The sequence below is a fragment of the Chlorocebus sabaeus genome, chromosome 11 (assembly GCF_047675955.1).
Source record: "Chlorocebus sabaeus isolate Y175 chromosome 11, mChlSab1.0.hap1, whole genome shotgun sequence".
Lineage (NCBI taxonomy): Eukaryota > Metazoa > Chordata > Mammalia > Primates > Cercopithecidae > Chlorocebus > Chlorocebus sabaeus.
Genome location: NC_132914.1, coordinates 129,466,095 through 129,488,068, shown reverse-complemented (window position 1 = coordinate 129,488,068; position 21,974 = coordinate 129,466,095). Strand labels below are relative to the sequence as shown.

Genomic DNA, 21,974 nt, shown 5'->3' with positions numbered 1-21,974 from the left:
CCACGGCACCCGGCCACGATGGCTTTTCTTGTTATCAGGGTCTGTGGAGGATCAGAGCACTCAACGGGCCCTTAGTGAAACTCACATAACATCAATTAACCACACTAAAGTGCGCGCCTCAGCAGCGTTTAGACTATCACAGTGTCACACAGCTGCCACCTCCGTCTGTTCCAAAGCATCGTCCTCCCTCCCCATGGGGACCCCGTACCCACAAGGAGCCACTCCCCTCCCCTGCCCCAGCCCCTGCCTCTGTGGACTCCCCTCCCCCCACCCCAGCCCCTGCCTCCACGATCCACTTCCTGCCCCCGTGGAGTTGCCTCTTCTGTTCCTTGCATGCGGACGGGGGGGCGGCCTCTTGCACCTGGCTCCCTGCCCTTGGTGCCACGTTTCCAGGGTTCCTCCACGTCTCAACCTGTGTCAGCCTCACTCCTTCTACCGGAATCGCGGTCCACAGCCTGGACGGGGATAGACCTCCATGTATCCACCTGTCCCTCCGTGGCTGCCGGGCTGACTCACTTCTGATGCTAACAAGAACGAGAGGCATCCGGCTGGATTAAGGCCCCGGAGCTGAGAACCGGAGGGCAGGCGCGGGCATTGGGCAGAGCAGCTCCAGCAGGCAGGACCTGGGGCCTCCACCCTGCACCCCTGTGCCCCACGTGCGGCAGAACCGCCCCGAGGGGAGGCTGTCTCCACAGTGGCAGGCACTCCCACGCCAGATGATTGTTGTTGTTAAGAAAACGGGAGAGATACCTGTCGTAAGCGATGAGCTATAACTTACCCAATCAAACGTTGCTATTAAAACTCAAAGAGGGTATTAAAATTTCATCACTGTTAGGTTTGTGGCCGAAATCTAATGACAGAACAAATTGGATGTTTGCACAAAGAAAAGGATAATCTCTTTTTAATGCTCCTGTTATTCTTGGACAATTGATGGGCATTTATTTCTGACGGCTGAGTCACTGGGGACAGAATCGCTTCTTTTAAATTATGACAGAGGCCAACTTTTTGCTGTTGTTTTTATGGAAGAATGCACTGACACATAGAGGAGGATCGGAGAAGCTCAAGGCCTGCAGGGTGGCCTTGGCCTTGACCGTGGCTGCGGGGGCTTTTGGCCGGCCTACTGTGGCATCTGGGGACAGCCTGAGGCTTTGCGGCTTCCTCTGACAGCTCCTGAGGCCTCGGAAGAAATGAAGCCCTCCACGGACACGGAAATTGTTTTGAGGCAAAATATTTCAGCAAAGATGAGAAGTTCCTTCTTCCTTACAACACACAGATGCTGCCTGCTCCTTGCTGGAGATGTGGTTTTCTTGCCTCTTTTTCAATCCCTGCCACCTTCCAGGCACCCAATAGAAAGCCAAGAGGGATGAATGAATGAGCCCGCGGCATCACCCACAATGGCACACCAGCTTATCCTCCCGCTCCACTCTGCAGATCCTGCCTTCACCACTGCTGTCCATGCGGCCTCTTCCTGAGGGATTTGCAGCTCCAAGGCACTCTCAATACATATCAGAAAAAATAAAACTAGCATACAAATGCATGATTTCACAGAGATGGGGCCAGGCTAAGTCAGCTGACATTTTAGAATTATTACAGGAAGTGTAGTACAGCTGGCAATCTGTTACACGTAGCTACACAGGCTGTGTACTTGCAGCTCCAAGCTGTGTTGTTCAGTCTGCCATCGACAAGGTTCTGTGGAGTTGAGCAGTGCACAACCTATGCAACTGCCCAGTGCAGCCCTGGTTCCTGATACACAGTTAGGATGAAGCATGGGGGAGGTGGGCAAGTGACTCACTCGAGCTTGGGAAATGATGTTCAAGGCAACCACAGGGCTCCTTAGGTAAACGGATCTTTTTTCAGGGGAGAGGGGAGACAGGATCTCACTCTGTTGTCCAGGCTGGAGTGTAGTGGTACAATAGCTGCTCACTGCAGCCTCAACTTCCCAGGCTCCAGTGATCCTCCTGCCTCAGCCTCCCTAAGTGCTGGGATAACAGGCATGAGCCGACTGATCTTCTTTTTTAAACCTCTACACTAAGCTGAATTCAATGCAGGTCCTGTCATCTACTGGCGTTCAGCGTTTGGACACTGTCTGGGCTGAGCTTCACCAGGCTCCAGGGACTCAAGTCCTGACGGCTGGAGGAGCAGCAGCCCCTCACCTTGGGCACAGGGATCTGAGTGTGCAGGGAGGAGGCACAGGAGGGAGGAGGTGGTGGGATCTCCCAGGCTCTCCTGGCTCATGGCCCCGCAGGCAGGGCTCAGGCCTGCACAGCGAGGTCCTCACGCCGCCATCTCTGCCTCCCAGGACCCCGGCCATGATCGGCTGCTCCTTCGTGGTGGACCGCGAGTACTTCGGAGACATCGGGCTGCTAGACCCTGGCATGGAGGTGTACGGTGGCGAGAACGTAGAACTGGGCATGAGGGTGAGTGTGGCCACGGTGTCCGGGGACAGAGTGAGGCTGAGTGAGACCGTGGCATCTGAGGACAGGATGAGGGCGAATGCGGCTGCGGTGTCTGGGGACAGGGCGAGGGTGAGGGTGAGTGAGGCCACGGCGTCTGGGGATGGGGTGAGGGCGAATGAGGCCATAGCATCCGGGGACGGGACGGGGTGGGGGTGCGGGCGAGTGCGGCTGTGGCATCTGGGGATGGGGTAAAGGCAAGTACGGCCACTGTCTAGGGACAGGGTGAGGTCCAGGGCTCCCGCTCAGAGCACTGAGGCCTCTCCAGAGCCTGGGTTGAGGCAGCTGGAAGCCAAGCTGGGCAGCCAAGGCTGCCACGGTCCCTGAGCTGGAGTTGGGAACAGAGAGAAGGGGCTACCCTGAGTCTCGCTAGACGTTTGGTGGCAACATTGCTGAGAAATTCTGTAGAATCACAAAAGATGGCATTTCCCACGTCTACTTTATTTTTCAAGCCCTGTGTGTTGCTGTTATGTGAATTGCCCCCAGGCGACAATGGATTAGAAAAGTGGGTCCTTCGGCACAGAGGGCGGGGGCAGTGGTGGCGACCCCGAGCCATCCTCTGTGCCTCTGTCCTGGCTCAGTGTGGAGGGCAGGGTGCAGAGGGAGGCAGGGGTGCCTGGGGTCCCCATGAGGAGCCATGGCAGGGACCTGGGGTGCAGCCTGTGTAGTACTGGGGGGCCCTTGGGGTGCATCTGGGAAGGCCTGTGTAGAACTGGAGGCCTGCGGAGGGCAGGTCTCAGCTCCATGCCCCACGCCTTCCAGGAACACAGGAGGCCCAGGCCAGCCCAGCAGGCTCCCCCTGGCTGCCCGCCCAGCCACCCAGTGAGGCCTGTCCCAGAGGGAGAACCATGAGCCTCGGCCCCTCCATCCCACCCTCTTCCCCATTTCAAACCTCCCACGGTGGCTTAGGGAACTGATGGAAAGTTCTGGAAGAAGCTGAGTTACGAACGAGGGAATCCAGAGTGTCCGAGCTCGTTCTCCTCCTGGACCCCCTCAGCTCACACTGGCCCTCACCCTGCGGGGCAGGGGCTTCGTGGCACTGTGCTTAGGACCCGGCTCCTCCAGAGGCCGGAGGCTGGTGCAGCTGCAGTGGGCAGGGAAGAAATGGAGGCGGTGGGCAGGCAGGGCCTGGGGCCGTCTCAGTACCACCCACTCCTGCTCCAGGTGGAATGGGAGGGGGAGCTTGGAGTGGGCCCAGCGTCCTCCTCCAGGGACCCCTGTGGCCTCTGTGATTCCTGGGGTGGCAGAGGACAGACCGCAGGGGGTCTGGAGACCTCACCCCGAGTCAGAGCCAGGAGACCTGGGCTCCGGGCCACCAGGGAGGAGGGAGACAGGGGCGAGAGGGATGAATTCCGTGCGGTTTGTGGGTGGAACGAGGGGGTGTAGGGGTCACAGGAGGCCCTGCAGTTGGGCCTGTGCAGCTGGGAAACAGCTGTGCCCACTGAGGTGAGGAGACACTGCTTCCAGACGTGGAGCGCTAGGACCCTGGAGGACCTGGGAATCCCCCACTTGTCACAGGACCAGCCCTGCTGCCCCCAGAGCCCCTGCCGGGCGGCCCCCAGAGCCGCTGCTGGGCAGCGTGGGTCTCAGGCTGCAGCTTAACCGGAGGGGGTGCTTGTTGCTGGCCAGGGTCACAGAGAGCCCCGAGCAGGCCCCAGGCACCGTCACTGTGCCGGAGAGGCCGGGGCGCGAGGAGGGCCTGAGGTTCCACTCCGCCAGAGTGACTCTGCTGCCCCATCTGCTTTCTGAGTATTTTGTGCAGAAAAGTTCAACGCATCATTTTATTCTGAAAAGAGATAAAATTGGGTTTGGACTTAGAGATGGCGCGGCCCAATCTACCGCCTCCGTTGAGGGCTTCGTCACACCAGGCAGGGCTCGGCGAGCCATGAAAGGAGGCTTGATGAGAGCTGTGCAGGCCTGGTGGCAGAGGCTTTCAAAGACTGTGTGTGGTGTGGGGTGCCGAGGATGCCGCTTGGAGAACCCCCTTCCTGCAGGGGTTGCTGTGAAGCTTTTGAGGCCGGGTGTGTGAGACTCGCTGGCAGCCAAGTCCCTGCCGTGTGCCAGGTGCTGCCCAAGCAGTTTCTTTGCCCCCATGGCCCTGCAGGAGCCTGCCCGGGGTCAGTGAGCCCCCTTCACAGGGACCCCACGGAGGCAGAACGGGTGTGTCTGAGCCGGGGCACCCAGGCAGGAGCTAAGCCCCAGCTGGTCTGGGTCTCTAACACGGAGGTGCTGCCCTGGAGGTCAGTGCAGGATTCGCAGATCCTGGGTGTGTTCGTCTCGGGGGTGGCAGGAACAAAATAGCAAAGACTGCGGGGATTACAGCCACAGGAATTCACCCTCTCACCGCTCTGGAGTCTGGAAGGCTGAAATCCAGGCGAGGGCAGGGCCAGGCGGTCAGAGGCTCCGGGGAGGATCCATCCTACCCCTTCCAGCTTCAGGTGCTGCGGGCTGCCCAGCATTCCCGGGTTCGCTGCACCAGGCACCGGCTGCCGTCTTCCCCCCGTGTCCGCCATCATCTTCCCTCCGGGCTTGTTTTCCCCTCTTTATAAGCGCACCAGTCATGCTGGACGGGGCCCACCCTGACAACCCCATTTTAACTAGTTATCACGGCAGAGACCCTATTTCCAAATAAGACGACATTCCGAGGGTCGGGGGTTCAGCCTCCAGCATGTTTTTTAGGGCACAGTTTCTTCCTAGTAGGGATGTGCTGTGTGGTTGTGATGAGTTAGGATCTGAGTAGGGAGCATTGGAGCCTCCGGAGGGACCCGGGGATGAAGGAGGAGACGCCGATTCTGTTTCCACCCTGCAGTCCTGAAGCTGAACTTCCTGAAGAAGTGGGAAGCCCGAGGAAGCAGCGTCCGGCCCAGGGGAAGCAGGGGCCTTGGCTCAGTGGCTCTGGGGACCCGACAGTGGAGCCACGACAGAGGACTTGCCCTGTGCACCCGGGTTTCCCAGGCCCATGCCTGGGAACGCTGGGAAGGCCCAAGCACGGAGGCCTTTCCTGGCTGTTCACCGCTAATCCCCTGGGTCTCCCGAGAGTCCCGGAGGGCAGTGGGTGCCATGACAGCCTCCGGACCCCTCCAGGCTGGAGATCTGGGGGCCCAGGGTGCTGGGTCCAGTCCCGGGAGACACAGAAGCCTGTGAGACGTGGTGCAACCAACCAGATAGGACCACCTGACCACGGCTCACAGGAGCGGCCTTGAAGGTCACAGAGGCCGTCACCAAATACTGTAGCCTGTGGGTCCAGCCCGGGAAACGTGCGGTCACATGGGACACATGGAGAAGGGACCTGTAACGTGGACGCGGGCACATTCAGATGCGGAGAAGGGACGTGTAACGTGGACGCAGGCACATTCAGATGCGGAGAAGGGACGTGTAACGTGGACACAGGCACATTCAGTTACAAGCACTTGGGGGTTCCTAACGCCAACAGCGGGAAGAAGACACAGTGAAAAATGGCGGTGGCACCGTCTCTGCCACAGACGCCGGGGGCGGCCCTCAGTGCAGGTGCTTCACCTGATGTTTGTGACTCCCGGCTCACACCAGGTCCCTGAACACCAACCAGTGCCTGGGTCCATCCGGTGCCTGACCCAGGAGAGACACAGCAGCCTCGAGTCTGACCACATCACTGTGCCACGCACACACTGTGTGGATGGGGCCTTCCCAGGCGGCCACCAGACACACCCGACCCGCAGGCTCTCCCCACTGCATGGCCCGCACGCTCCTCGTCCGCGCACCCTGACTGCAGAGACAGTGCCTGGCCCCTCTGCCGTGAGTCTGGGCCGGCCCGAGCGACCGTCCACTGTAGGGCTCAGCTGGCTCCGTGCCGAGTGATTCTCGAGGCTGGGCCGTAATCCACACACAGCCTCCGCCTCGTGCTCCCAGAACCTCCGGACGCCCTCCTGTGAGGAAGCCCAGCAGCCGGGTAGAGACGGGACCAGGGGTTCTGCCCCGCCCTCGCCAAGGTCACAGCCGACAGCCAGAGGGACACGAAGGAGCTTCCGGGGGGTTCTGGCCCCAGCCTCCGAGTCTTCCCAGCAGAAGCGCAGACGCCACAGGCAAGACGTCGTCCCCGCTCTGGCCTTTCCAAACATGTGACCCACAGAATCCGTTCTCCTAACAGGAGCGACAGATGCGTCCGGCCCCATGGTGCAGAGAGCTCGTTAGATGGTAGCAGCTCATCCAGATGCATCCATTTCGGATCTGCCCTCAGCAAGCAGCTCCCACGCTGGGTGGGTGGGTGGGGGGGCCCAGGGGAACAGAGGGCCTCCCACAGGGCGCAGCCCTCCCCCTGCTCTGCCTCTGCCTGAGACAGTTTCCGTCGGTGTAAATGGGGCCGCAGCTTGCCCCACGGAGGGCAGGAGAGTCACAAGGCACATAAACCATGGTCCCACAGCACCTGCCACGGTGTGAACTAACCGGCATCCGTGTCACCCAACAGCGGGCGTGGACGATGTGCCAGGCCCCACCCGAGTGCCTTTCCTTCCGTACCCCGGCTAATCCTCCCCACGCCCCTGGGCAGATGGGCCCCACTCACGTTCCCACTTCACAGAAGAGAAAATCGCGTCTGAGGAGGCTGAGCTGGGAATGTCCCCGGAGCAGGACTCCTGGCCCAGGAATCCCCGAGCAGCATCTGCTTTCGGCACCGCAGTGGCACAGGCGGCTCCTGCAGCATATGGAGACCTAAGGGCCCTCAGGCCAGGCCGCACCTCCAGGGACTGTGTCGTGTGAGGCTCTGAGCCCGGCCAGCCTTCTGCTTCTTTGTTTTTTATTTTGGAGGTTATGGGATTTTTATTTTGGAGGTTCGTTTGGTTTCCTTTGTGTTTTGCCCATGGGGCTTCTATTCACAGAAAAGATTTAAGGCTCGTTTTAAAAATTTATATATAGTTTATTAAGTTGCACCTTTCAAAACCTATGTGCTGTAAGCTTGCAGTGTACTATCATGGAAACAAATTCAATCAATAAAACGGCCTCCTTCCCCGTGGCCACGATTGTTTGACTCAGGTTGGGCAGATTAAATAATACACTGAGGCCGGGCACCGTGGCTCCCGCCTGTAATCCCAGCACTGTGGGAGGCCGAGGCAGGCGGATCACGAGGTCAGAAGTTCGAGACCACCCTGACCAATATGGTAAAACCCTATCTGTTCTAAAAATACAAAAATTAACCAGGTGTGATGGCGCACGCCTGTAGTCCCAGCTACTTAGGAGGCTGAGGCAGGAGAATCGCTTGAACCCGTGAGGTGGAAATTGCAGTGAGCTGAGATTGCGCCACTGCACTCCAGTCTGGGTGACAGAGTGAGACTCCATCTCAAAAAATATATAATAAAATAAAATAATAATAATACCATGAAACAGCAATTCACTGCTTTTGTGCCTTTAGTTAATTAAAGTCCCTGGAGCCTGTTAAAAATGGCACTTATAAATGTAATGTTTATTTTCTTTTAATCATTTTGAATACCTGATTTCATACCAGAAATCCCCCCGACCAAGTGCTTTAAAAATTCTAGTTTAGTAAATTGAATTGAGACCAGATCTGGAATTCTGTGAAGCATGTCAGGACTGTTTGTAGGTGCCTTTAATCCTCTCATCCTGTCTGATTTTAAATTGCACATCTAGAATCAATCCTCAATTACACATTTTTTAAATGGAAGCTGGAAGTTAATCTGGCAGGCTCTTTAATATTCTGACTTCCCTTAACTGTTGTGATCGTTAAACACCAGACCTCAGCTGTGGATTGAACACACCCATGTGGGTGTCGGCTTCTCTCACCATCTCCGCCGATGCTCACCCTGCAGGGCAGGAGGCCAGCCAGCGGGTCAGGGGCCTAAGAAAGCCGCGGCCCTCAGAGGGACAGAGCGCACTGCAGAGACTGAGGACAGCCTGGGGAGGGTGCCAGGGACGGGCAGCGCACAGCTGCCACCGAGGCTGGAGAGTGAGGGAGGACGGGAGCCCTGGGGTGGAGGGCACCCAGCAGATGTAGTCCCGGGGACAGAGCCACTGTCAGCAGAAGACAACTGACCTATGCAGGAAGGGCCCAGGGGAGAAATGCCCCCACCTCCCCCTCCAAACAAAATTGGCTCCGTGGGCCAAACCCAGCTGCAGTGAGAGGCCAGGAGGCTCAGTCATGGCACATCCCAGGCTCAGAGCAAAGCCGAGACGACCGTGAACCCGTGTGGCGGGCGAGGGTCAGGGACCCTGGCTGCAGCCGTCGGAGAGCTTCCCTCCAGTCTCCATGACACAGGAGCCTTTCTTTTTTCTTTTTTTATATTTTGAGATGGAGTCTCACCCTGTCGCCCAGGCTGGAGTGCAGTGGTGTGACCTCGGCTCACTGCAACCTCCACCTCCCGAGTTCAAGTGATTCTCCTGCCTCAGCCTCCCCAGTAGCTGGGACTACAGGCTCCCGCCACCACGCCCAGTTAATTTTTATACTTTTAGTAGAGACGAGGTTTCACCCTGTCGGTCAGGCTGGTCTCGAACTCCTGAGCTCAGGTGATCCACCCGCCTTGGCCTCCCACAGTGCTGGGATTCCAGGTGTGAGCCACTGCGCCCGGCCAGCATAGGGGCCTTTCTGACAGCCTGACTCCTCCGAGGGGCGGGGCAGCCTGTGTGACCGCTGGTTCTTTCCACCTTCATCCTCTGACAAGGCACAGCTGTGGCCACGCCTGGCGTTTGCTCTTCCCCCAGCTGACCTCCTGACCTCCCCGACCTCTCCCCCGACCTCTCCCCCGACCACCCCCCACCTGTCCCCCGACCTCTCCCCGACCTCTCCCCCCACCTCTCCCCCCACCTCTCCCCCGTCCTGGGGGCGTGGCAGTTTTCACCTTGGTGTTCTGTCTGGCAGTCAGAGGTTGCTCTACGGTGGGAGACAGGCTGAGAACCAGAACCCGGTTCTCCCTGCGAGGGATGGGCAACTCACCTGTCCCCATCACCACACCCCTTCCAGCCCCATCTCCACTCCCCTCATCCAGCCCCAGCCCTGCCAGGCCCTCAGATGCTGACCGCCGCTTTCCAGTCCCCCAGCTCCTTGCCTGCTCCCAACTTGTGCACTCAGCCTATGGAGGCACCTCAGGCTGTTGGAAGCTGCACCGTGGTCCGAGTGGCCGGCCCCCGAGGCCACACTCTGCTGGTGTTGAGAACTGCACATTGCCGCCCCTGAGGTTGCACCGCCCCCGTCTGTCCCCATGACCCTGACCACACATCCCTAAAGCTTCCCTTCATTAACATCTTTCCCGTTGAGCCCAGTGGGGTGAACTTTCTTTCTTGTGGGGTGTGGCAGACACGGGACTCTTCCAAGAAATATTTAGGATGCAAAGCTGGCAAGGGACGGTGATTGACGGGTGATTGGCCGGTGATTGATGGGTGATTGATGGGTGATTGACGGGTGATTGGCCGGTGACTGACGGGTGATTGATGGGTGATTGATGGGTGATTGGCCGGTGATTGATGGGTGGGCTGCGACGGTGGCTGAGTCCCAGTCCCCTGGCGGGCAGGGCCTTCATAGGGACAGAACGCTGGCTGGTGCGTGGTGGTGCGTGGGGAGAGCCGCGATGGACACGTGGAGGTCAGGGGCCCCGGGATAACCAGCTGGGGCTCACAGTTAGGGTTGAAGCCTGAGGGGCAGAGTGGGGGCTGTGCAGAAGCCATTTGAGGGGATGACGGAGGCGGGAGAAATAGAAATAGAACCGGGACCTCGTGGGAGCCAGGCAAGGAGACACGCGGGGTCTGGGAAGGACCAACACCACCAGAGCTGCCCCTATGAACCCAGCTTCGTTTCCCCAAAGAGTGGACGCCCGACCTTCAGGTCTGCGAGGTGGGGCCCCCACCTGAGGCCCTCTGGTCTGTTGAAGGAGAAGTTGGCATGAGGGGAGGCGTTGCCCACCCAGGACGTCGCCGTGCAGGTGCCTAGGGGCTGATGGAGACAAGGGGTGGGGAGACCTTGTGGCCCCGGGACCTGCAGCTGAGCCCCAGGCGGATGGGAGACAAGTGCGCACCAGCCCTGGGGGGACGGGGGCTCTGGCATCGAAGACGAGTGGGAATTCACCCCTAGGAGCTGGAGAGCGTTGCAGGTAGAACAGCAAAGGAGTCAAGGCCTGCACAAGAGAGAGCTCCAGAGGGTGGGGAGGACGGGACACTGAGGCCACTGTGGGTGCGGATGGCCCGGGGAAGGGTGTGTGGTGTGTGTGTAAATATGTATAGATCATACTGCACATTCCACTTCTGCTGGTGATCAGGTTCTGGGAACTTGCCAGGAAACAGAAGGGTTTCAGCAAGATAAGGTAAATTATAAACAGAATAAAAGAGAAAGAAAAACACAGCAGAGAGTGAAGGGGAGCAGGTCCGAGGCCCACGGAATGCAGCCGAGCCCGAGGCCACGCACAGAGCCCACAGCCGAGCCCCGGGGCCACGCCAGGCCGGCAGCAGCACTGCCAATGACTGGAGTGAGCGCCACCCAGGGTCCAAGATGGGCAGGCTATACTTGCCCCATTCTGAGGGCTGGTTCTGAGGCCATGTCTGCGCTGAACGCGCGGAGGCTAGAAGCCAAAGGATCCCTTTCACCAGCCACCCGGGCAACGTGGGGTGTACAGTGGGGTCTCCCTGTAGCCCTGGAGCCTGCAGGCCAGAGGCAAGGGCTGGGCCAGGGCTGCAGGGAGGGGCATGGTGACCCCCAGGCTGACGGCGGTGCCCAACTTGGCCGTGTTCCACATCTGTGTCCTGTAGGGCGACCACCCCACTCAACCCCGCTGTTTAGGGAGGGATTCCTCTCAAGCAACCTCCCCTAAACACACTTGTTCTCAGTGGAGCATCTGTTGAATATTAAACGGCCATGATTTAAGACCACACATCCTGATGGGCCCCAAGGGGAGAGGTTCTGTAAACTGACCAAGGACTGTGGATCTTCCTGCTTTTAGAGCGGCCGGCCCGGGTGGGGGAGCCTCTCCGAACCTCTGATCACTCCTCTCCCCACAGACACCAGACGGCCTCACAGCAGCGGGGCAGCTCCCGGGCAGGCGGCTGCGTGAGGCCAGGCCCCTCACAAGAGAAGGATTCTTCTCTCTGTGTCTGCCTCTCTCTGTGGTCTTCCTGTCTCTCTGTGTCACTGTCTCTCTTTGTCTCTGTCTCTCTGTGTCTCCCTGTCTCTGTGGTCTTCCTGTCTCTCTGTGTCACTGTCTCTCTTTGTCTCTGTCTCTCTTTGTCTCTCTGTCTCTGTGGTCTTCCTGTCTCTCTGTGTCACTGTCTCTCTTTGTCTCTGTCTCTCTTTGTCTCTCTGTCTCTGCGTCTCTGTCTCTGCCTCTCAGTCTCTGTCTTATTCTCTCTGTCTCTGTCTCTCCCAGTCTTTTTGTCTCTGTCTCTGTCTCTCTGTGTCTCTTTGTCTGTCTCTTTGTCTCTGTATTTCTGTGTCTGTGCCTCTGTCTCTTTTTCTGTCTCTTTCTTTGTCTCGATCTCTGTCAGTCTTTCAGTCTCTGTCTCTCTCTCTGCCTCTCTGTCTCTGACTCTCTCTGTCTCTGTGTCTCTTTGTCTCTCTGTGTCTCTCTGTCTCTCTCTCTGCCTGTCTCCCACCCCCACATAGCTCCTGGGGTCTGACAGATGTCAATGCTGTGTAGCCCCCACCCCCACATGAAGATAAAAAATTCTCCCTCATCCTGAAAAGTACCCCCGTTCTCTTCTAAGCTTTCTGATTATTTCAAGAGGAAAATTTAGGCCGGGTTCTAGAGCGCCTCTAACGCTGCGCAGTCTCAGACTGTGGTATCCAACCACTTTAACTGCGGTGTGAATTTTATGGTATTTATTTGTACAGTTATCTCTCATTTTTGGCAAGAGATAACGGTCCACTCCTAAGGCAGTGATAAGGAGTTTCCTGTTAAAATTCACGCAGTTACCCTCTGGGTGGACGTGAAGACGTGTGTTAGGTAAATGGTAGCACATCCCCCGGCGGACGGCCTGCAGATGAGGGGGCGGAGGAATCGGGCTGTCGTTCTCCTGGCCCTTCCCACAGCCTCGGGGAGGAGCTGAGGCCCAGAGAGGCTGAGTGACCTGCCCAGGGCCACACAGCAGATGGATGTGAGACTCACACTCAGGCCTGCCCAACTCCGCCTTCCACTGGCCCACGTGCAGGTCAGCCAGGCCAGGAGCCCCCGTCCCTAGGGCAGCCCCTCCCTGTGCCGGGGCCCCGCCCTCTGGCCTGTCCTGGGCACCTGCACAACCGTGGTCCCTTGACACCGTTGCCCCTGCGGCTCCTGCCCTGGCCTCCACTCCCCCTGACAGGAAGCCGTAGAGGGGTTACAAGTGCACTCCTGCCCGGCCCCTCCTGAAGCCCCCCATCCAGCTCTGTCCCCCTCGCCAGGGACCCCAGAGCTACCTGCAAAGGGCTGTCCTCGGTCTCCGCCATAAGGGACCCAGCAGCCGGCCGAGTCCCTCGTGGGCTCTGGGATGACGCCCCCTCTCCTGGGTCCTGGGCAGCCCCTGCCCGCGTCCTCAGCGTTGGAAGCGTTGGACAGGCTGGTTTCCGTAAGATCATGACCATGTCCTTCAAGTCACTGGGTTGTGGAATTCGTGGCAGACGGCAACCATGGGAAACGCACACGACCTCCACCTGACCTTGGCTCACCCACTCCAGCATCGCAGCCCGGCTCCCCATCTGCTGGGGTCACAGATGTTTCCTGAGCGCGTGGGTCTGGGCTGCACGCTAGGGAGAGGTGGAGGCCCTGAAGCTGGAGGGCAGCACGAGCAGGCCTGGTGTAGGAGTCCCTCGTGCAGAGGTTTTGGGTCACTTGCCACGGATGTAGAGTCCCACCCCCCAACCTCCACCACAGGCCTGGCAGAGGCCTCCCAGCTCGGGTCAAGCGCTGTCCCGGGCTTGCTTCCATGCCATGTGGTGAGGCTGCGTCAGGCCCCACCAACTCTGCACAGGTGGCCCCGAACTGAGCAGATATTTCCTTTGCCTGAGCACAGGGGAGGGGACCCCACCCACCACCCACCACCCACCACCCACCACCCACCATACTGGGCAGCTCCTGCAGAGGCAGCCGTGGGCAGGTGTGAGTGGGTACTGGCAGGTGTGAGCAGGTATATGCAGTTGTGAGCAAACATAGGTAGGTACAGGCAGCTGTAGGCAGGTGTCAGCAGGTGTGGGCAGCTGTGTGCAGGTGAAAACAGGTGTGGGCAGATGTGAGCAGCTGTGAACAGCTATAAGCAGGTGTCAGAAGGTGTAGGCAGGTGCGGGCAGTTGTGAACTGGTGTGGACAGGTGTGAGCAGGTGTGGACGGGTGTGAGCAGGGGGTCCGGGGCAGCCGAGGGTACACGGGGGATACAGGAGCTCCATGTGAAGGCAGTCAGACTCTGGGTCAGGACACAGCCGACCAGCCCTGGGTCCCACGCTGCCTGCACAGCCTCAGCAGCCACAGTCCTGAGAGACCTGGCCGCTCCACGCTGGGGTCAGGGCAGCCCTGGGCTCCTGGAGAGATGGAGAATCCAGTGGAGAAGAGGACCTGGGTGGAATCCCATGGCCCATGGAGCACCCTGAGAGATCCAGGACTCACGGGTTACCAGATGGGATGAGGAGAACAGCCATGGGGCCTGCGAAAGGAAGCCAGGCTGTGGGAGGCCACATGACCGGTGCCCACACGGCTTTCCTGTCCTGATGCCACAAAGGCTGTGGCTGAACCAACCCTGGGCGAACGGGCGTGCCCAGGATAGACCACAGGGATCACCACGGACTTGAAATTGGGGGCACAGCAAGACAGACACAGGAGACCCCCAGGAGGTGTGGCTGGCAGAGGCCAGGCTTGATGCCCTGAAACCTTGCACCTTTCGAGGCCGGGTGATCTTCACGATGGCTTTGGTTTTCGCTGATTCTTTTAACCAGGTACAGATGGGGTGAACTCTTTTGAAGGAAATCAAAGGGCAAGTTTGGAACTTGAAAGTAAAGATAGAAGAAAGGAAAGAAAGTGGGAAGGAAGGGAGGGGAAAGGGCTGGGGGAGGGAGAGACGTCGTCCCCCCACGTCTGTGATAATTTCGCAGAGCTGACTGCCTGGCAGCCATGGTGACAGGTGCCGCGGGGCCTCGGGAAAGTCTGCAGAGGCTGTGCTGTCTTCCCCTTCGGTTCCGAGGCCCCCTCCGGAGACATCAGGCCTGGAGCCCGCAGCCCCCACACTGGATGTGGCTCCCTTGGCCCTGACCCAGGCCTACCGCGTCCCCCACCCCAGGGCCGTGGCCCCCACCCGCTTCCCACCAGCCGCCTGTCCTGCTGGAGCTTGGAGGCAGCTGGCTGAAGATTTGTGGGACTGTCATTGCTGATTTATTCACGAGATCAATGCCTAGGGGAGGGAGGCTGGCATTTGCTTGTATTCAAAAGGCCCGTCTGACCTTGAATTCCAGCCCAGGAGACCTCCCGCCCTGTCCCGAGGGTTGAACTCCAGCCCAGGGGACCTCCCGCCCTGTCCCGAGGGTTGAACTCCAGCCCAGAGGACCCTCTCGCCCTGTCCTGAGGGGCTGGCCACCAGGGCCACGGGGGCGGAGGGGCAGCCAGGGACACAGGCCCCGGCTGAGCGACTGGCTCTGGCTGCCATGGGGTGGGTGGCAGGGCGGGGTCTCCCCCTTCCCCGACTCCACACTGACCACCCTGGCGGTGCACTTTGAGGGGTTTGGAAACAGATCGGGTACCTTTCCCCACCTCTGAGCTGTGCCCCAGCTTCTCTTTCTCTTCTGAGCGCCAGTTCCCGCAGCTGGCACCCCCAACACTCTCTCCCTCTGCCCTCTCCTCCTATCCACCTCTCCTCTAGGACCCTGGGTTCAAATCTTGGCTCTACCCCACACGGTTTGTTCTTTGGCACATTTTGGAAACTGCCTGATTCCCAGTCTCCAGGTCTTGGCTCCAATGACCACACTGTGCACAGCGCCCCCCACACTCGGCTCCTCACTCCTCCAGCTCTGTCTTCTGCCCCACACACTCAGAGTTTGCAGGCCAGCTCCATGCTGTCCCTCTCACGCCATTGACTGTGTGGCACTAGGGGCTCCACGCTGTCTCCTCTCTCGCGCCATCAAGTGTGTGGCACTAGGGGCTCCACGTTGTCTCCTCCCTCACGCCATCAAGTGTGTGGCACTAGGGGCTCCACGCTGTCTCTCTCACGCCATCGAGTGTGTGGCACTAGGGGGCTCCACGTTGTCTCCTCTCTCACGCCATCGAGTGTGTGGCACTTGGGGCTCCACGCTGTCTCCTCTCTCACGCCATCGAGTGTGTGGCACTAGGGTGAGCCTCTGTCACTATTTTCCCAGTGCCCGGAAGAGCATGAGGCTCAGCAGAGGCTCGCAAAGATGTCCCGAATGGAGGTTAGGAGCCCTGCAGTGGCCTGTGGTGTGGTCTGCCTGTAATGAGCTGAAAGGAGGCTGAAACACCAACAAATCAATCCATTAACCTGGATTGTTAACCCGTTAACCCGGATTGTTAACCCGTTAACACACACCTCAGCCCCCGGTGTGGCTATCAGCCAGCCCCTCCCTGCCAAAATATGCCATCTCCCAGCTACGGGAGGACAGGGCCTCACCCTTCTGATTTAAGGGCTGTGGGGAAGGGATCCTGCCCGGACAGCCTTCTCGTCCACTCCATGAGGGCTCCCCTGCCACAAGGGCCAGGCGGCGTGGCCTTGGCAGAGGACGGATTAACAGGGCTCCCCAGCCCGCGTGGGTTATGGGGCCTTTTCTGTGCCCATTGATCCAGCAGCGAACGCCAGGTGCCCACGGACCCACCACCGCCCCCCCGCAGTCGTTTGTATCCCAGCTCCTTTTGCCTCGTAGCAGATCACCCCATAGTTTAGTGGCTTAATGTGACCGTTTCATTTTGCTCACAATCTTGGGGGTCAGGAACTCGGGAAGGGCAGTTGCTGTCCTTTGCGGCGACCCCCATCACAAGGCTCGCCGGCGGGACGTCCAGCAAGGTGCACGCACACACATGGCGGCAGGGCACGCGTGGCCTCCGGAGGGTTCAGCTGGGGCAGGTGGCTGTGCGCAGCCTCTCCACAGCTGGGCTTCCTGGCGGCACGTGAATTTTGGTGGCCCAGGCTGGAGTTACGGTGCCCTCCATGCCCCGCCTTGGATGACCCGGTGGTGACTGTTGATGGACGCAGCCACACGCCCATCCAGGCTCGAGGGGGCGGCGCCGGGACCCAGGTCGGCCTGGCAGGAGGGTCGGGAATGTGCGTTCTTTGTTTATTTCACTGTTCTTTGCTTGTTCAGCAGAGGGAGGTGGCTGAGATGGGGCCGAGAGCCTGTGACTCCACCCCCGACGGACGGTGACCTTGGGCAAGCTCCTGGCTTCTCCCAGCCTCGGCTTCCTCGTCGGAGAAAGGATTCCTTTATTAGGATTAAACCAGTGAACACCTGTGGTGCCCCGAACCCTGTGCCTGGCACCGAGTTGGTGCTTCACAGATGCTGGTGACCGTGATTTCCGTCTGACCTGGGACTCGGGGAGAGGCTGGTGGCTTCCCAGCTAAGGACTTGCCAACCATGCCGGCCGTGTGGCCCGAGTAGGGTGGGGACAGCCCTGCTAAGGCCTAGGCAGCCTCTCTCCCAGCCCCGTCCCGACATGTGTGCTCGTGAGAGCAGAATTGCTGCAGTGCTGTGCCTGCGAGTGTGGCCCCAGGGCCTGCAGCAGGGTGTGGCCGGTGTCGGGGTGTTAGTGAAGGAACAGATGAGTCATCGGGATAGTCTCTCCGCAGTGCTCGCGCCAGGGCGGGACGGGTGGGGCGTCAAAGGGAAGTGAGTTATTCATTGGCTGAACGGATTCCTTCTGAGTGAGCTCAGGTGCTGGAGGCTGCTCTGGGCTCGGGTTCCACGGAGAGCAAAGCAGACAAAGCGTGCGCCTCGTGGGGCTTGCCCGAGGTGACCCGGGAGGACCCGGGGCGTGGGCTCCACCTGCGGGGAAGAGGCCTAAGTGGGGAGAAGACCAGGGAACGGTGCACGGAGCGGCGACCTGTGAGCCAGGATGGAGAAGCAGAGGCAGCTGCAGGGAACAGTGTTCCAACAGAGGGATCAGCAAGGACAAAGCTCTGTGGCCCTGAGGCTGGTACATGCCCAGGGGAGGGCAACCCCCAGCCCATGCACTGGCACAGGCGTCTGCTCCAGGACCATGTGGCCATGTGTTCTGGCCCCAGCTCCCGCGCACCCGAGTCTAACCCATCCACACCGGCGGCCTCTCTGATCAATTCAGCGCAATTAGAGGAGGAATTCTCCTGTCTTGGGGCTAATTTACGTTTCTGCAACGGTAGAAACGCCAGCTGCTCCTCATCTAATGAGGAAAGTGCTAGAGCCAGTTAGAGGCAAATGAGTCCATCGCATCCATTACGCTTAATAAAGGTCAGGATGAAATCAAGTGTGAGAGTCGGGCCAGGAAGGCCGTCTGCAGAGCGGAAATTGGAAATCGTTTGCTTCTCTGTCTTGAAACGTTCAGACTTGCTGCTCCTCAGGGTGTTACAAGAAAACCTCCCCTCGCGCACGGATAGGTGCCTCCTGGACCCCGGACCCTCGAGACCTCACCCCGCTGGGGGGCTGTGTGAGCATCAGAGCGTCTGGGGCCTGGGAGTGGCTTTTGCGATCCTCCAAGGGGGTGAGTTCACACAAAGTCCTGTTAATAAGCCCTGTCTCACCAGAGGCAGAAAGGCGTCACCCTTCCTCTGGGGAGGGAGTGAGGAGGTGCTGCTGGGCTGCCCCGCTGCCCACATTCAGGGAAAGGGAGTGCCAGGGTCCGAGGGATGCCAGGGGTGTCTCCTTTCTGCGTGAGTGGAGGGCAGAGGGAGAGGCTGGAGAGAGACTGAGGCCCTGTTCTTGTCTCTAGAGCTGCTTTCTCCAAGGGCTTGTACCAGCCACAGGTGGTTGGCCGCTCCCATCCCCCCGCCGGGGCCGCATGTGGTGTCCTCACCAAGTCCGGCACCCCCCTCCCCAGCAGACCACCGAGGAGGCTGTGGCTACAAGGCGGGCCCTTCACCTGCCCACAGCCCCCTGCTCAACCTCAGCAGGTCAACCAGGCCTCCAGGCTGCAGGGAGGAGACAGATGGGGAAGCTGAGGCTCAGAGCAAGGAGGCGTGGGGACGGGGAGGTCTCTGTCGGTTTGCACCTCCCTGTGGAGAAGCCCCGCTGAGCACAAGGGGTCTTCAGAAGACCCCTCCACATTGCCTTTGGACCCTGCCTCTGCCCATTAACCAGCAGGGCCGCCTCTGAGCCCCGAGCCTCCGTTTCCCCATCTGTCACTAAGGATAAAAATACAACTACAGACTACACCCCTGGGGCTCTTTTAGGATTAAATGCAGTGGGGTTCTCAGTGCCTGGGATACAGCAAGCGTGCAATAAATGCTAATTTTCATCACGTGCAGACATTCCTTAAATACCATTTTTCTTTTCTTTAGAAGAACTGTTTTAGATGGAAAAGCACTGGATATAAGTTAACTAGAACACAATAAAAATCGCCCACAATGCTGCCTCCGTCTGTGCCGAGACGTGCACCTCACTGGAGCCCGTCTGCGTCTGTCAGACGCTGTCTGTGGTGCAGGATTGTGCCCGGTGTAACACGGCCTGTGGTGGTGCTTTCACAGGCATAGGCTTCGGAGGGAGCTGTGGCCAGCGGGGCTGGGGAGCTGGGCCGGGGAGCGGGTCGCGGGCCTTTGCGCAGTGCACTTCCCCACACACGCGTTCGGGGACGGCACCATGCACAGCTGCACACCGGTGCCCAGGGGTTCTGCTGACGAGCTTGGGGGCCATTTTGGTGCCTCTGTTCCATCTGGCGCAGAAACGATTCTTCCTGTGTCTGAGTCTCTCCTCGAACCCTAACCATTTCCTCAGGCTGAATTTCTAGAAACGAAATTACTGACTCAGGAAACGCGCATTTTCATGGATTTATATACAATTTGCCAAATTCACCTCCCTCCTCCCCCCAAAAAAGCTGTGGGGTGTGTATGGGGTGTATGTATGTGTGGTATGTGGGGCGATGGGTTGTGTGGTGTGTGTTTATAGTGTGTATGGGGCATATGTGTGGGGTGTATGTGTACAGTGTGTGGCGTGTGTGTGGATTGTGTATGTATAGTGCGTCGGTTGTGTGGTGTGGGGGGGTATGTATGTACAGGGTGTGGGGTGTATGTGTGTGTGTGGGTGTTGTGTAGGTACAGTGTGTGGGGTGTGGGTTTTGGGTGTGGTGTGTGTGGGTGTTGTGTATGTACAGCATATGGGGCGTGGGTTGTGTGGTGTGTATGGGGGTGTGCATGTACAGTGGGGTGTGGGTTGTGTGGTGTGGGGTATATATGTACAGTGTGTGTGGTGTGGGTTGTGTGGTGTGTATGTACTGTGTGTGGGTTGTGGGTTGTGTTTATTTGTGTGGCGTGTGTATATACAGTGTGGAGTGTGGACTGTGTGGTGTATGTGGTGGGGGTATGTGTGGTGTGTGTATGTATGGGGTGTATGTGTGTGGGGTGTGGGAGGGGTGTGGGGAGTGTATGGGGCGTATGTCTGTTGTGTAGGTACAGTGTGTGGAGTGTGTATAGGGTATATGTAGGGTGTGTAGTGTGTGGGGTACATTTGGGGTATATGTAGAGTGTGTAGTGTGTGGGGTGCATTTGGGGTATATGTAGGGTGTGTGGGGTGTGTATGTACAGTGGGGTGTGTATATGGGGTGTATGGGGTGTATGTGGGATGTGTATGTACAGTGTATGGGATGTATGGGGTGTGGGGTGTATGTGGGGTATGTGGGTTGTGTGGGGTGTATGTGGGGGGTGTGGGTTGTGTAGGGTGTGGGTTGTGTGCTGTGTGGCAGGGGGGTGTGTCCATAGCGTTCGTATCTCCTCCGCAGTCGTGCATGAGAAAGTGGCGTCCCAGGTTTTGCAGCACTCAGGAGCCGATTGAGTGTGATAATTGTCACTTTTGCAATCACGACAGGTACTCAGGAAGTGCCTCTGCGGCTTCTCTGTGTTTCCTCCGTGGCTAATGAGCCTGAGTGCTCTGCGCATCGTCAGCCGCGTGTCCTCCTTCCTTTGCCAGCTGCTGCTCGCGGCACCCCTTGTGTGCTCATTCACGTGAGGAGCCCTTAGCCCTGGGGACAGGAACTGCGCTTATGACCAAGCGCTTTCCCTGTTCGTCTGGCTTCATTTTATGGTGTTGAGTTTTTGATACACAGGAATTAGTAAATGTGAACTGTATCTACTTTTTGTGAGGAGATGGGGTTTCACCATGTTGCCCAGGCTGGCCTTGAACTCCTGGCCTCGAGCAATCCTCCTGCCTCGGCCTCCCCAAGTGCTGGGGCCACAGTCTTGAGCCACTGCGCCCGGCCTGGTATCTGTGTTTTAATGGCCTGTGCCTTTGCTGTCATTCTTGGAGAAGCCTGTTTGACCCTCTGCACATCTTTCTGATACTCGTACAATTCTTTGTTCAAATTAAAAGCTTTCATCCGGCCGGGCGCGGTGGCTCAAGCCTGTAATCCCAGCACTTTGGGAGGCCGAGACGGGCGGATCACGAGGTCAGGAGATCGAGACCATCCTGGCTAACACAGTGAAACCCCGTCTCTACTAAAAAATACAAAAAACTAGCCGGGCGAGGTGGCGGGCGCCTGTAGTCCCAGCTACTCGGGAGGCTGAGGCAGGAGAACGGCGCAAACCCGGGAGGCGGAGCTTGCAGTGAGCTGAGATCCGGCCACTGCACTCCAGTCTGGGCGACAGCGCGAGACTCCCTCTCAAAAAAAAAAAAAAAAAAAAAAAAAAAAAAAAAAAAAAAAAGCTTTCATCCATTTGGAGCTGTGTGTTTTCACATGAGGAAGCTGCTGATCTTTATCGGGTTTTAAGATGGTGGACGACGCCTTCTCAGGCCACTCATCAAATCTCCATCCTCAGCTGCGAACAGAAGAGCAGCCCTCGTCACAGGCTTACTCAATCCACTGTCTGTCTTGGGCTTTCTACTCTAAGCTATTATTTATACAATTATTTATAAAATAGCTGCATGTCTAGTGATTAAACATGTCCCCATTACTATTTTGGGACTTTCTTGCCTATTATTCTCTTGCTTTTACTCTCTCATGTGAACTTGAGAAACCTTTTGCTGAAATTCGATTCCATGTGTGTGGGCTGCATTTACCCGATGTCACCCAGCAGCACGGTACCAGGAACGGCTGTGGGGTGGGCTTCTGGGCCCCCAAGTTCCTCTGATCACAGAGCCCTGACATTTGTGCATTTGTGGATTCCTTTCCTTTCTGGGGTGTTGCATACATTGTCCATCTCAGGCTTTCTGTCCTTTTTTTTTTTTTTTTTTTTTTTTTGAGACATCTCACTCTGTTGCCCAGGCTGGAGTGCAGTGGCATGATCACAGCTCACTGCAAGCTCCACCTCCCGGGTTCAAGCGATTCTCCTGCCTCAGCCTCCCGAGTACCTGGGATTACAGGTGCCCGCCACCATGCCCAGCTAATTTTTGTGTTTTTAGTAGAGACAGGTTTCACCATGTTGGCTAGGCTGGTCTCGAACTCCTGACCTCATGATCTGCCCGCCTCGGCCTCCCAA

The 21,974-nt window shown here is 58.2% G+C and overlaps 1 protein-coding gene across 2 annotated transcripts in view; it reads left to right on the top strand.

Moving 5' to 3' along the window:
* The window catches only part of GALNT9 (polypeptide N-acetylgalactosaminyltransferase 9), a 121,359-nt gene that overhangs the window by 70,738 nt on the left and 28,647 nt on the right, over positions 1-21,974 (top strand). For both annotated transcript variants that reach the window (XR_499572.3, XM_008005283.3), the window contains exon 6: positions 2,300-2,417. Coding sequence is in view for 1 of the 2 variants with exons in the window: in XM_008005283.3 (XP_008003474.2) it covers positions 2,300-2,417 (118 nt within the window). In the remaining variant the exon portion in view is untranslated. The remainder of the gene's footprint in view (positions 1-2,299; positions 2,418-21,974) is intronic.